The following is a 16406-nucleotide window of genomic DNA, read 5'->3' on the forward strand; positions in this document are numbered from 1 at the left end:
ACAGTAATATAGTCTCTTGGTATACATGGGGAATAGTTTTCTTCTGTTATTTTTTCTGTTTTCTGGCTTGAGTCTTCTTATTTCAACTTACATTTATCCTTTCAAAAAGCTGAATATTTTAAAATATGATAAGATATAAATAATTCAAGATCTTGGTATCTACTATCCAATATTTAAAGAACTAAAATGTACTTAGAAGACATTACACCTACTGTTTATACAATTCCTATCTAGTATTTTTTCTACTGAATAGTAGACACTAGTTGTACCAATTATATTAAGCTATATAAAATAGAAAATAAAGAATTTCCCATAATCTTCTTAAATTTAAAACGAAACCAAACCAACTTGTTTGGAAGCTCTTTAGACTGTTACTTTATATATGTATTTACCATTTACCAGATACTCTTTTAAGTGCTTTTTATTAACTCATTTAAATGTTAGAGCAACTTTATGATGTAACTTGCCCCGGCTGACATGGTTTTTTTATTTTTATTTATTTATTTCTTTTGAGACAGAGTCTCGCTCTGTTGCCCAGGCTGGAGTGCAGTGGCGTGGCTTACTGCAGCCTACACTTCCCAGGTTCAAGTGATTGTCCTGCTTCAGCATCCCGAGTAGCTCGGGTTACAGGTGGCCACCACCACCCCAGGCTAATTTTTGTATTTTTGTAATTTTGTATTTTTTAGTAGAGACGGGATTTCACCATGTTGGCCAGGCTGGTCTCAAACTCCTGACCTCAGGTAATCTGCCCACCTTGGCCTCCCAAAGTGCTGGGATTACAGGCATGAGCCACTGTGCCTGGCCCAGGGTGACATATTAAAAGTATAGCAGCTAGGATTTGAACCCAGGCAGCCTGGCTCCAGATTCTTCTTACATGCTATATAGCTTCTCTTTTCTTTGTGTACGTGTGTGTGTGTGTGTGTGTGTGTGTGTGTGTGTGTATGTAATTTTTTTAAAGGCAAAAATAAGATGTGCATAGTGTGTTGCCACCGATTATCTTTATTTAACTTTAAAATCTGAAGGAGTTATGAAACTGCATTATTAATCATGTTTGCTTTCTAGTTATCCCAAAGTATATTCATGAAACATTGCTTTTTCTTCTTTCCAAAGAAAATAATTACACAGAATCAAAGAATTCAAGAATTGATAAATACAATTGATCAAAAAGAAGGTATTATCAATGAATTTCAGAACCTGAAGTCTCATATGGAGAAAACATTTAGATGCAATGTAAGAATTTAACTTTGTGTTATATTAATAAATTAGATAAACAAGTGTATGTTTTTATTGAAAGGAAGTAATTTAAAATAGCTTATGCAACTAAGACTAATTTACCGAGAATGTTGAATTGCGTATGCAACATTGAACTCAATTTACTGTTCTCCAAATCTGAATTTTTGAGAACTTAAACGAGGGTGTTTGACTCCTTTGAACATACTTTTCCACAAAATATGCTGGCAGTGCTTTGCACGTAAAAAGGAGAAGAATATGTAGCCTTTGGACGTTTAAGCCTCAGCTAGTTGGAAGGGGACCTTTGAGGAGAAAGGAATTTAGACATACTTAAACCAGATTATAATGTTTCAGGGAACTATAACATGAAATTCAGTAAAATTAGGTTTTTCCTTAGAACTTGTTTTTATTATATGTCTTGTTGCTATTGTTTATATGCTTAATAATAGGGATTTTTTCTAAAAAGTTATACACTGTGACGTGTAAAGACTTAAAGGGTTCTTTGTCTTTCATACAAATTTAGATAATTTCATATTTAGTTCAGCTTAGAATGATCAGCTTGTCTTTTAATCCTTTTTTGAAAAAATGGCTTTGGTTTTCTTTTTTGGGGGTAAGCTCCTTCAAATTATTTTTTTATATAGAAATGGTAAAATATATGGTAATAATGTAGTAAACTGAGTAAACTTAGAGCCAAACATTTTGCTTTGTTGAAAGGTGTTTTTTTCTGTCTTTTCTATGATCAAAAGAAGCAGGCATGGTATCTTATAAAAAGTGACTGTTGAGTTTCCTTTGTATCTTGATAGTCAAACTCTAATACCCACCAACATTCCCTGAATCATCTGAACTTTAGATGGGCTTTTGAAACCACAGGGATAAATGAGGAGCATACTAGAAGAGCACTCTATATAATCTCCTGTAGCAGGCCTTTCTTTTGATATTTGTTAGATACATTATTCAATCTCTGGCTTTTCTGTACCTGAACTGGGAGAAATATCCTAATATTTAATATGTTAATAATTAACTATTTAGTAAATAATTAGTATTTAATAAGGTGGAGGAGCAAGAAACACTTATGGAGTGTCCAGTGTGTGCCAGGTACTATGCTAGATTATTGGAATTATACAGATTAATAAAATCTACTCCCCTAACAATCCCCCAATAAAGAAAAAAACAGCATAAATATAGTTATAATACAGTGTGCAGTCGTAGTCAATGTGTGAAGCTGAGAGTGGGTGGGGAGTTAGGAATACTTTGTGGAGATGAAAATGATTAAGTTGAGCCTTAAAGGGTGAGTAAAATTTAGCCTTTTGAAAGTAGAGGAAGGGGACAATGGTAGTCATAAGAGACAAGAAGATACATTGGCCTTCTGTGTACCAGAATCGGAGTGCACAAAGTCGTGGAAATGAGAAATCTTTCAATGAGTGCAGGAAAATACAAACAATTTGTGTTTTAGGAAGAAAGTTTGAAGCAAGGAGAGGTGAGAAATGAGGCTAGGAGTAGTAGAATAGGATAAGATGAAAGACCTTGAATACTGCATTAAAGAGTTCGGGGAGTCAGTGGGGAGTCATTTTCACCAGAGGAATAGCAAAGAGGAGTTTTTCATTTGAGTAGATATTTTTGGAAACTTGGAAGATAGGATTGAGATGGAATTAGACTACAGGCAGAGACCAAATAGCTACCTCTTGGTAGAGTTCAGCTAATAGTTGATGAGGACTTCGATTTAGGGTGGTAGCGGTAGAGATTAAGGAAGAGGAAATTGATTTGCGAAGTAAGGGGATGTAAAACTTTTGAGACTTGGGGCAGTAAATTAATTGCTGGGCCTCCTGGCTCTCGGAACTTTTATTTGGTTAGTCATCACATGCTTTTTGCTCTCATCTGTTGATCTGGATTTTAAGTCTGTTCTTTGATTTGGTAAATAAAAACAAAAAGGAAAGCCAGAGACGGATCATTTCTGGCGACTACAGCTTCAAAGAAAATAGTTGGAAATTTCACGTGGGATTATATTTATTTCTGTAGTATGTTTGCATACTATAATATATTAGAGATATTTAAGAAAGTGATAGTAAAAAAAATCAATATTTGTAAATTAGTCCTTGCTTGTAAATAAACTTTATAGATTCTAGACCTTGTTTTATCAACTAAATAACAGTTTGCTAAATTTAAATTGTTCACTTAAATACATAAAAATATGCTACGTAGTTTGAAACTTACCTAATTGTTTAACAGTTGATGTAGGGTCACTGTTCCACATCTTGTCTTGAGAGCAAACTCTTTCCAATGAAAAAATTTAGTTTCAATTCTTTGTTTTATCTACTCAAGCATACCCTGGGAGCAGAAAACCCTCCTTTCAGTAACTATGACTTCTGAAGGATAGATTTTTGGTGAGGATTGTGTATTTTGAAGTGGGGGAAAATGACGGGATCATTCTGATAGGTACTAAGGATCGGGAAAGGAACAACTTGGACTTGTTATGGAGCTGTGTCAGAGGTGTGATCTGCCTGTCCCGTGATTTTCATTTATCAGTGACACTAAGGGACTAATAGTGAGAAAGCATGGAGATTCTTCTTTATGACATCCTTTGTTTAGGGATAGCTAGAAAAACTTTGCCTTTTTTCTTAACTCATTACTTTATGACTTTAAAAAGTTATTTTTATCTGTATCTCCTGCTAATAAAATGTTTGCTGATTAAGCGGCACTCTTTTTTTTTTTTTTTTTTTTTTTTTTTTTTTTTTTTTTTTTTTTTTGAGACGGAGTCTGAAATGCTTTGCTGATTAGATCTCAGCTCACTGCACTCTTTATAGCATACACTTTGTTTTTTCAAAGGATTGATTGCTATCAAAGTGCTTTACAGGCTGCCACCGCGCCCGGCAAGCGGCACTTTACCATTTGTTTTTTCAAATTTTGATTACACTATAGACTTGCACTTAAATGCTGAGTTTTACCCTTCTTCTAAGTTCATATTATACCCTTTTTTTGGGAAGTTCCCCCTCCCCCCGCCCCAGTTCCCCCTGTTTCTTTCTTTTTAGAGGTAGGGTCTCATCACTCTGTTGCCCAGGCTGAAGTGCAGTGACGTGACCATGGCTCACTGCAGCCTTGAACTCCTGGGCTCAAGAGATTCCGTTGCCTTAGCCTTCTGAATAGCTGGGACTGCAGGCCTGGGCCACAACACCTGGAATTTTAATTTTTTGTAGAGATGGGGTCTCACTGTGTTGCCCAGGCTGGTTTCAAACTTCTGGGCTCAAGTAATCCTCTGGCCTCAGCCTCCCATAGTGCTGGGATTACAGGCATGAGCCCCTGTGCTTGGTTGCTGCTAGCCTTTTTAAGGGAGGCAGTCTGCCTTAAAAAAAAAAAAAGTCTAAATGACGTATCTAGAAGCTCAGTTGCAAAGCTGTCTGTAGACTGTATATCTTTGAATATATGTCTACTTAAAGCTAAGGTCAAAACTATTTTTCTAGGAGTTGTTAATGTTTAAGACAATGCTAATTTTTAAGAGGCTTTGGCTACAAAACAAAATAGTTGAGTCTCATATTTTTCTTTTCAAAGCATATTTCTGATGTGACTTCAGGGATTTATCTTCTTAAGATTCTCCAGTTATCCCCAAATGTTACTTATTTGCTAGAGCCATCAGTTATTTTAGGACGAAACTTAAGAAATAACTTAGAAAATGTCTCAACAAATTTGAAAATAAAATTTTTGTGGTACACTATTGAAAGTAATTTATGTGGTTTGTACATTTTTTGTGGCTTTCTCTATGTGAATTATTTTTAATTTATTTTGCTTTAGGACAAGGCTGATACATCTTCTTTAATAATAAACAATAAATTGATTTGTAATGAAACAGTTGAAGTGCCTCAGGACAGCAAAACTAAAATCTGTTCAGAAAGAAAAAGAGTAAATGAAAATGAACTTCAACAAGATGAACCACCAGCAAAGAAAGGTACTACTTCAGCTGCCAGCAGCAGGCGTTTAAGAAAGCTAATTTCTAAACCAGTAAATAGAACAAGGCAAACAGAGGGGCATTCACTTGTCTAAGGAAAAATCTTGAGAAAATCTAAATGTCGTGAATTTTTATTCTGGAAAGTTATAAACTGTCTAGGGATGGGCATAGTTAAAGCTTTTATCTTAATAAATATGCTTTTAGAAATTGTGCTTTTATTATTTCTTTCGCATGTCTGTAATAATTTCTGTGCTTATAATAGGTAAAACTCATTACTTTGATTTTTATAAATACAATATTTTCTGCCTAAATCTCAGCACATTATTTTGTTTTCTTAGTTTGCATTCTTTATTCATGTGGAGAAAAGGATATTTTACAGTAAGACTTTGAGCTAAATATTACTAATAATAAATGTATTCAAGCTGTATTTGTGATGCCAGGACACAGTCTGATGAAAGATAATATATGTTGAAGATTATTTTAAAAAAAATCTTTAAGAGTAAGTGGGCAAGTTTGTTTTAAATGTAAAGAAGGGCAAACCTTTGAATTTTAGAGGAGGTAGGCTCTTTAGAATAAACTGAAAGTCTTGAGGAAATGAATAGGAAAATGTAAACTTTAAACTTAAGAAAAGCTTCAAAAATAAACTTAGCAGCTTTTAAGAAAATACAGCAGGGATAATGCCATATTTTACCCCTTCCTCTTTGAGGCTGGAGAGAGAGTGTAAATTATAGATAATAAAACCTTGTCCAGTGAGCTTTTAAAATTAATCTGTTTAAAAGAAAAGAGACCTTGGAATCCTATAACGAGATTTCTCAATTACAGCTTCCCAAGAGCATTTAGACAATTGAGTGAAACAAGAAAGAACATGGATTGCATTTGAAAAATAAAGACTTACAAATAAAGTTTGTTTTACATATATACAGTATCGAAGGTAAAACTAGATAAATTCTAGATGGGACAGGGAGGTAAGATTCCCATATTATATAGTGATTCTTGGGTGGGGGCATATTCTCACTGGGGGGAAATCAGTATCTTGAGAGAGCTAGGGGATTTTAATTTATCAAAAGGGGTCATAGGCCGGGCGTGGTGGCTCATGCCTGTAATCCTAGCACTTTGGGAGGCCAAGGTGGGTGGATCACCTGAGGTCAGGAGTTCGAGACCAGCCTGACCAACGTGGTGAAACCCCATCTCTACTCAAAATACAAAAAATGAGCCTGGCGTGGTGGCGCATGCCTGTAATCCCAGCTGCTTGGGAAGCTGAGGCAGGAGAATTACTTGAATCTGGGAGGCGAAGAGTGCTGTGAGCCGAGATTGCGTCATTGCAGTGCAGCCGGGGCAACAAGATTGAAACTCTGTCTAAAAAAAAAAAAAAAGTGGTGGGGGAGTGGTCATAGTATTAAAAAACCTTGAGAACAAACAATCACATAAGTTTTTTATTCTCTACATTGTAGTAGTACCTGAGGGACCTTTCATAAGTGCTTTGACTTTTCCTTTATTTTGCTCATAACTTCAACTGTGATTAGTATATAGGGAAATAGAAACTCATTTGTATATGGCATGGCAGATTTCAATTTAATGAGCTTTTTAATGATCTCAAAAGTGCTGCCTTCTTCATCAAACAGATTCATTACATGTGCATCCCATGGGCTACTATCATCTCACAACTAGGATGTACAAGAGCCTGTGAGAGGCAGGCTAAAACTTAGGAGTTTGAATCTCATAACTACAAGAGGTTTGACGTTTGGCTCTTAAGGAACAATTACATGCAGCAGTGCTGTCAATTAAGGACTTTGTAATGTAACAAACTGATATGTTAAGATCCCAAAGGTATTACAGAGGTCCCTGTCAACTTCTTGAAATTTTCAAAAATAGTACCCCAGAACACTAATTCTCAAAATGTTGCATGTAAAATACATCCTAGACTTACCATATCAGTATATTTGGTGTTTGGTAGGAATCTGCATTTTAATAATCTCCCTGGATAATTCCTCCCAAAAAAACTAGAAAATCACCCTTGTGTAAATAAATGTTTTTTAGTGTTTAAAGAGAGAACATTAAAATTTTAAACATAAAGTTACCATAAAGTAACAAAATTAATATAACTGGAATATGTCAGATTCATGAACTTACATACATCTAGAAGCAGAATAAATTACTATTGCAAAAACCGTATTTATAAAGATTGTTTTCTGTACCATGATATGTCTTAGAGATAGAAAAGAAGAACATATGTGGTGTAGTTAAGTTTCCAAAACATTACATTTAGGATTATTATTTTATTTAGGTTTATTGTTTGTGATGAGTGAGATATAGGGAGTCTGCCATTAGGGAGTTTAAAATCTAGTAGATGAGAGAGACAAACATATTTCAATAAAATATAAAGAGCTGAGATGCGTAGGATAATATTCGGGACTCATTAAAAAGAAAACTGTACAATATACTTTTTAGAGTCAATTAGATACCAATGGAAAGTAATAGATTTCTTAACTAGAAGGATTTCAAGCCAACCCTACCTTGTAATTGTCTTCTGCTCTTATAGATTAGTAACCCTTGTACTTCATATTATATCTGGGATCATTAAACATGGAGAAGTTGATTCTTACATACTTAGTGAGGATACCACATAAAAATACAGGTTAATTAAACAAAAATGGTCAATGAGGGAGTGAATGGGGGTCAGAAGAACATATGGAATTGATTGTATTAGAGCAATGTCGTGCAGAAAATTCACATACAAATTATACCAGAACAATGTTGTAAAGTCCACTTATAAACATCATATAGACATCAAACCGTGAAGTATAACAAAACAGGAAAAAATTTCTAAAAATGAAGAGTCAGATTCTGGCCTGTTTTGAAGTAAGGTTTCAAGGATCTGAGACACTCATCTGACCCTTAATGGAAATTGTATGAAATATAAAAAGATATGTAGATATAAATTTATATATCTAGAAGATTGTTAATTATATTTCAAGATTTAATCATAGAATCTATGAGGAAAGTTTAAAATTGTGTAATTTATACTGGGCACTTATGTGGGGTGAGTTTATTTGTCAGAGTGAACTTATGAATTAAATTGTAGCTAATAGTGTATCTGTTCTGGGTATAATTTAATTTGTATTGATTATAATGGTTAAAGTTCTTACATGTGCATAACATTTACAAAGTCATTTAACTTAAATTATATATTAGCTCATGTTAGTCTCTTAGCATTATTCTGTAGAGTAAGTTGGGCAGGTAGGGATATCCTTATTCTAGAAATATAGATACTAAGCCTGAAAAAGGCAGACTTTTATGCATTTTCAATTAGTTGAACCCTCATGTACAGATTTTCAGGTTCTATTAATAGTTAAATCCATCCAACGCACAGTGTTGTAAACTCATTTGTCTTCTTGATCTTCACAACTTTGAGATAGGTGGTATTATTCCTATATCACATTTGAGGAAACAGTTGTAGTATGAAGCAGTTTATTGATGGTTATAGCTAGTAAGGCTATATTATATGAATTCCCAAAATTTTAACATTTCCCTTCCAATTTTAGCTATGAAAATTTAAGATATTCCATTTGCCTATCACTAATATAGTAAAAGCTGCAATATAATTATAGTTTAAAACTGTTCTTTAGGATCTGGAATGTCTGCCTAGGGTTTCTCGTCATCTCCTCCTCTCTGTCCCATATTAAAATGATAATAAAGATTTTTGGTACAAAATTTAAATAACACTGAAAGTTAGAAATAGCTGGTAATGCTACTCAGAGGTAGGTAGCTACGATCATTTTGGTGTACTTCCTTTGCTAATTTTGTATTACCTTGTGAAATAATAATTTTTACATAAATGGGCTCATACCATACGTTTTGTAACCTGGTTTTTCTTTTTTTCTCAACAGCTTATTTCATTTTTTTAAATTAGAAGTTTACTTTTACATGTTTTGTATGTTTGAATATTGGCTTATATGGTGACTTTTTGGTTTTATTAAGGTTTGCCAGATTAATAACAATTTTCTTATTTTTAAAGGATCTATCCATGTTAGTTCAGCTATCACTGAAGACCAAAAGAAAAGTGAAGAAGTGCAACCAAACATTGCAGAAAATGAAGACATTAGAGTTTTACAAAAAAATAATGAAGGACTGAAAGCACTTTTACTCACTATTGAGAATGAACTTAAAAATGAAAAGGAAGAAAAAGCAGAATTAAATAAACAGATTGTTCGTTTTCAGCAGGAACTTTCTCTTTCTGAAAAAAAGAATTTAAGTAAAGAGGTCCAACAAATTCAGTCAAATTATGACATTGCAATTGCTGAATTACATGTGCAAAAAAGTAAAAATCAAGAACAGGAGGAAAAGATTATGAAATTGTCCCATGAGATAGAAACTGCTACAAGAAGCATTACAAATAATGTTTCACAAATAAAATTAATGCACACGAAAATAGACGAACTACGTACTTTTGATTCAGTTTCTCAGATCTCAAACATAGATTTGCTCAATCTCAGGGATCTGTCAAATGGTTCTGAGGAGGATAATTTGCCAAATACACAGTTACACCTTTTAGGTAATGATTACTTGGTAAGTAAGCAAGTTAAAGAATATCGAATTCAAGAACCCAATAGGGAAAGTTCTTTCCACTCTAGTATTGAAGCTATTTGGGAAGAATGTAAGGAGATTGTGAAGTCCTCCTCCAAAAAAAGTCATCAGATTCAGGAATTGGAACAACAAATTGAAAAATTGCAGGCAGAAGTAAAAGGCTATAAGGATGAAAACAATAGACTAAAAGTAGAGGAGAATGAGCATAAAAACCAAGATGACCTACTAAAAGAAAAGGAAACTCTTATACAGCAGCTGAAAGAAGAACTGCAAGAAAAAAATGCTAGTCTTGACATTCAAATACAGCATGTAGTTGAAGGAAAGAGAGCACTTTCAGAACTCACACAAGGTGTTACTTGCTATAAGGCAAAAATAAAGGAACTTGAAACAATTTTAGAGACTCAGAAAGTGGAACGTAGTCATTCAGCCAAATTAGAACAAGACATTTTGGAAAAGGAATCCGTCATCTTAAAGCTAGAAAGAAATCTGAAGGAATTGCAAGCACATCTTCAGGATTCTGTCAAAAACACCAAAGATTTAAGTGTAAAGGAAGTCAAACTGAAAGAAGAAATCACACAATTAACAAATAATTTGCAAGATATGAAGCATTTACTTCAATTAAAAGAAGAAGAAAAAGAAACCAACAGGCAAGAAACAGAAAAGTAAGCTAAATGTTATTCAAAATATTTTAAAATACACAAAGCATTCATTTTGCTATGCAGCTTTAAAAAAATTAGATGGTCATACTTAATCTGGTAAAGCGTATTATGTATGATGAGTGAAGAACTTGAACTTTGTCCATATAAACCTTTGGACCATAGGTTATATGAAAAGATCAGCTTATAAAAATCATATGAAATCTTTTCTGAAGAACTCATTCATAGTTTGGATATTCCAAATTTGTGAAAAGATGTAATTATGTAAAGATTGTTACCATTTCACATGTGTGGTCCTAAGTAGTTAATAATACATTACCATAGAAAAGTGGTTTGTATTTTTTAGATTGAAAGAGGAACTCTCTGCAAGCTCTGCTTGTACCCAGCATCTGAAAGCTGATCTTCAGAGGAAGGAAGAAGATTATGCTGAGCTGAAAGAGAAACTGACTGATGCCAAAAAGCAGATTGAGCAAGTACAAAAAGAGGTAGATTATTTGAAAAGTTATGTGACCAGTTTATGATAAAGATTGTTTTCCTTATATATCAAACTTAGACATTAATCTTAGGATTGAATAGAACATTTATCCACTTTATAATTTTTCTTAAAATTACGAGAACAGTTACTTCACAAGAGAAAATTTAGCTGATTTAAACAAGCTGAAGAATGTCCAACATTAAGAGAAGTATGTGCCTTATGAAAGATTAGTCTTTTTCTTCTTTAAGAATTGCTAAATGTAAGTCCTTACAAAAAAGTGGAAAGCAACTTTTGTTTACAGATAGTACTTAGGAGAATGTGCAATATGATTTTTTAGTTTTTATTATAATTTAATTTTTAAATAGGGAATGCAAACACATTATTCCAAATTTGAAATATAATAAGATGTATACAATGAGAAAGAAATACTTCCCACTCCTTCGAGCTGTCAGGTTTACCTTCATGGCATCAAATGTTACCAGTTTCTTTCTTTTTCTGCACTTCTCCCTCCTTCCCTTTTTCTTTTATGACCACATCATTTTCTGTTGTACTTAGACCTTCTCGAAAGATTGGAACCCTTTTTTTTTTTTTTTTTTTTTACTTTGAGGTAGTTACTAAAGAATACTTAAATGTGTATGGTCTGACAAATATTAATACAACAAATGCTGTTTCTGCCACTATAAAAGTGACTACTGAAAGTTGTGTTTATCTAAACTTTAAAAAAAATAATTTCACCATATTTGGTTTTTAATTTCTAAACAGTGTTTTCTTCTCAGACTTTTGTTTTTCACATCATATTTCTGAGACTGATTTATTTTATAGTCGTAATTAATCATTTTCACCTCTGTATAGTATTCTGTTGTGTGACTTACCGCAATTTATTTCATCTCTTGCTGATGACCATTTAGATGGTTTATGATTTTTTTGCCCACAGCAATAGTGCGAATATCTTCTATATGCTCTTGGTACACATATGCAAAAGTTTATATACCAAGTTGGGAGTTACTGGGTCAGAGGATATGAAAGGTTATCTCATGGTAGTTTTAATTTGTATTTTTTTGATAGCTAATGAAGTACAGCTTCTATTCATATTTCTGTTTGCTATTTGTCTATCCCAGTTTCTGCTGTGTGAAGTCATTTGTTCATTTTAATCGTGCTGTCCTTTTTTTAAAAAGAAAAAAAAAGGAGTATACAGTTTTTATTTTGTATTTATTTATTTATTTTTTCAAAAATTTACTGGTTTATTATAAAGAATATAACTCAAGAACAGACAAATAGAAGGGATGCACAGGACAAATTAAGGGGGATGGAGGGTGGTGCAGAGCTTCTGTGCCTTCTCTGGCTGTACCACCCTCCCAGGACCTCAATGTGCTCACCAAGTGGGGTGCTCTCTGAACCTCACTGTACAATGGTTTTCATGACTCAATCTCCAACCCTGCTCTCTTCCACAGAGGTTGGTGGGTGGGACTGAAATTTCCAACTCTTTAATCATTTTTGGTCTTTTGGTGAGTAGCCCTAACCTTAAGCTATTTCAGAAGAGCCTCCAGTCAAAGCTATTTCATTAGCATAAATTCAGGTGTGATAAAAAGGGGGCTCTTTTTTCTAAGTTTATTTATTTTGTTTTGAGACAGGATCTTACTCTGTCACCCAATCTGGAGTGCAGTGGCATGATCATAGCTCACTGTAACTTTGAACTCCTGGGCTCAAGTGATCCATCTCCGCCTCCCTAGGAGCTGGGACTACGGGTGTGCCACCATGCCCTAGCTACTTTTAAATTTATTGTATTGTTAAAGTCTTTTTGTATTGCTACTTATAGAGGTATCTGTTTTCAAGTAATGTTTTATTGTATAGATAGTGAGTCCCCAGCCTTTTCAGTACCAACGATCGGTTTTGTGGAAGACAGTTTTTCCATGGACCAGGGTGGGGGTTACTTTAAGGATGATTCAAACACATTACAGTTACTGCGCACTTTATATTATTATTACATTGTAATATATAATGAGACAATTATACAATTCACCATAATGTAGAATCAGTAGGAGTCCTGAGCTTGTTTTCCTGCAAATAGACGGTCCCATCTGGGGGTGATGGGAGACAGTAGCAGATCAGCAGGCATTAAATTCTCATAAGGAGTGCGCAACCTAGGTTCATCGCATGCAGAGTTCACAATAGGGTTTGCGCTCCTATGAGAATCTAATGCCTCTGTTGATCTGATAGGAGGCAGAGCTCAGGCAGTAATGTGAGCGATGGGGAGTGGCTGTAAGTACAGATGAAGCTTCACTCCCTTGCCTGCTGCTCACCTCCTGCTGTGTGACCCAGTTCCTAACAAGCTATGGGTAAGTACTTGTCTGTGACCAGGAGGTTGGGGATCCCCCCTCATATAGGTGACTATTTAACGTTACTCTAGTAATGGGTATTAAGAGTATTTTCTATTTCTCAAATGTGTAGTTTTAAAGCAAATGATAATAATTGTAGCAATTTAGTCTAGGCCAGCTACTATGCTGAGTTGACAAATTATCTTAATCCTCACACAATTTGGGGTATAGACACTGTTTTTAACTTCCATTTTGTTGATAAGAAAACAGACATTGAGAGATACAGTAGTCTCCCTTTACTGGCAGTTTTGCTTTCTGTGGTTTCAGTTACCTGTGGCCAACCATGGGCTGAAAATACTAAATAGAAATTCCAGTAATAAACAGTTCAGTTGCAAGTCATTCTGAGTAGTGGGTCAAAAGCTTGTGCTATCCTGTCCTGCCTGGAGTTGGAATTATCCCTTTGCCTAGCATATCCACATTGTTTGTGCTACCTGTTAATCACTTAGTCATCTCAATTATCAGATCACCTGTCATGGTATCAGGGACAGTGTTTGTGCTCAAGTAACTTTTATTTTACTTTATAACGGTCCCAACATGCAAAAGTAGTGATGCTGGCAATTCAGATAAGCCAAAACGTTCTTGTAAAGGGCTTCCTTTAAATGAAAACGTAAAAGTTCTTAATAAATAAAGAAAAAAAATATTGTAACCTGTGATTGCTAAGACCTATGGTAAGAACAAATCTTTCATCTGTGAAATTGCGAAGAAGGAAAAAGAAACTTATGTTAGTTTTGCTGGTGCACTTCACTGCAAAAGTTATGGCCACAATTCATGGTAATTTCTTAACTAAGATGGAAAAGGCATTACATTTGTGGGTGGAGGATGCAAACAGAAATGTGTTTCGATTGATGGCATCTGGGTTCAATACTATCCATTGGGGATCTTGAAATACTATCCAATGTTTCAGGTATCCACTGGAGATCGTGAAACATATCCCCTGTGGATATAAGGGGAACTTGTCTAAGTTCACTTGTCTTAGTCTTAATATGACTTGTCTGAGTTCACTCAGTAATAAGTGCTAGAGACAGAATGGAAACTGAGGCAGTCCTTACATGCATCTTTGTGCAGCACATAGCCTCTATTATTATTAGTTATATAGTTGATGAAGATGGTGTTTATTACTTGAAGCCTCATATTTTTAAACAAAATAAGCAAATATTGTGAATATGTGATTATCATGTATGTATTATTGGAACATAAAGCTTAATGTAAGAATCCCCTGAAACCATACCACTCTGACTGTAATAAGGGCATCTTCATGCCTTTTTTTTTTTTTTTTTTTTTTTTTTTGTGGGGGCAGAGTCTCACTCTGTCGCCCAGGCTGGAGTGCAGTGGCATGATCTCAGCTCACTGCAACCTCCGCCTCCCGGGTTCAAGTGATTCTCCTGCCTCAGTCTCCCAAGTAGCTGGGACTAAAGGCACATGCCATCATGCCCAGCTAATGTTTTTTGTATTTTTAGTAGAGACGGAGTTTCACTGTGTTAGCCAGGATGGTCTCGATCTCCTAATCACGTGATCACTCGCCTCCGCCTCCCAGAGTGCTGGGATTACAGGCGTGAGCCACCGCACCTGGCCTTCTTCATGCTTTTTATGGGGCATCTTTTCATTTAATTTCCTTCCATTTTTGAGCTCTCTAGCGGGTGTGAAAATGGAGTTTTGGCAGTAAAGCTCCACAAGGGAATAGAAGAGAAGGCTCTGCTCCCAGTTAGATAACTTCCCTCCGGAAATCCTGGCAAGATGTACTGAAAGGTTTCAGACAGGGTTGGTATGATGGAATCTGGTATAAGGATGTACCTATATTAGCTTTTTTGGGTGAGGAATTATTTATTAGTCCATAGTACCTCGATTTCCCTATGTTTATGGAATTAGATTACTGGCAACCGCAGAAATCAATTGACCTTCACTTGCGTGGCTACCTTTTGATTTTGTGATTGTTTCGTTTTCTTCTCTTCATGTCATTATTAGCTTTTAAAGTATTTCTTGTATTCCTGGATTATATTACTCAGTAAACTTTGGAAATTTGAATCAATATTTTACCCTCAGAATATCTTTATTGATTTTTCCTTGGTAATTATTTTCCTATTGTGTACAGATGTTATGATTCTTTTTTGAGAGAACTTACAAAGTTTGAGATTCTTAAAATAATGGAACGAAAAATTGAATTTTTCATATGCATTCTTCATTAGAGTATTAAAACATTTTCTAATAATTTGAAGCTATAGTGTGTTTGATTTGTAGTATATTAGAATCTGTCATTTTTTTTTAGGCTTTAAAGGATGTGAACTTTGAACATAGTTGCCATGAATTTTAAATAACAAAAAGCAATTGGTATTTTCAAAATACTCAATTTGTTTTATAAACATTATTTTGTAGGTATCTGTAATGCGTGATGAGGAGAAATTACTGAGGATTAAAATTAATGAACTGGAGAAAAAGAAAAACCAGTGTTCTCAGGAACTAGATATGAAACAGCGAACCATTCAGCAACTCAAGGTAAACAGCTTTGTTTTTAAAGATGGTTTAAATGCATTCTCTTGGTATATTTTAGTGTACAAAAATGTACAAGTTTGTTTTTAATAACATCCTGTTTTGACTTTTTCTAGAATCTAGAAATAAATTATTTAAAATTAAATAGGCAAAAAAAGAAAAAAAAAGATAAAATTAAGTAGGCCAGTAATGACTCTCTTCTAACAAATAGAATATGGAAAAGAAAAAGTAATATCTTCATAGTGAAGAAACCTAGCAAATACCACTTTAACCAAGTGTTTAAGAATAACTTTACCGTTAGTCATATTGATGCTATGTGCTTCCTGGTTTGATGTGACCAGAAGGGCACATCCCCTCTTTAGTATTCTTTCCCTAAATTTATAACCTCAATCTCTTCATGAGAACACATCAGACAAACCCAAATTGAGAATGTTCTAGTGCTTGACCAGTATGAAGTATAAAGTGTCAGGGTCATTAAAGACAAGTAAAGACTGGGGAACGATGGTGAAGTCTGGAGTGTAATTAATAGTAGTATACCAATGTTAATTTCTTGATTTTTGACAAATGTACCATGGTAGTGTAATATGATAACATTAGGGGAAGCTAAGTTCTTTGGAACTCTTGCAAAGCTAAAATTATTTTGAAATAAAATGCAAAAAAACAGA

The 16406-nt window shown here is 34.4% G+C and overlaps 1 protein-coding gene across 3 annotated transcripts in view; it reads left to right on the forward strand.

The window, feature by feature from the left end:
- KIF20B (kinesin family member 20B) overlaps positions 1 to 16406 on the forward strand; it is a 69918-nt gene that overhangs the window by 26819 nt on the left and 26693 nt on the right. For all 3 annotated transcript variants that reach the window (XM_050805734.1, XM_050805735.1, XM_050805736.1), the window contains 5 exons: positions 1111 to 1230; positions 5014 to 5167; positions 9183 to 10413; positions 10754 to 10892; positions 15628 to 15747. In XM_050805734.1, coding sequence (XP_050661691.1) covers positions 1111 to 1230; positions 5014 to 5167; positions 9183 to 10413; positions 10754 to 10892; positions 15628 to 15747 — 1764 coding nt within the window. The remainder of the gene's footprint in view (positions 1 to 1110; positions 1231 to 5013; positions 5168 to 9182; positions 10414 to 10753; positions 10893 to 15627; positions 15748 to 16406) is intronic.

The sequence above is a fragment of the Macaca thibetana genome, chromosome 9, assembly GCF_024542745.1.
Source record: "Macaca thibetana thibetana isolate TM-01 chromosome 9, ASM2454274v1, whole genome shotgun sequence".
Classification (NCBI taxonomy): Eukaryota; Metazoa; Chordata; class Mammalia; order Primates; family Cercopithecidae; genus Macaca; species Macaca thibetana.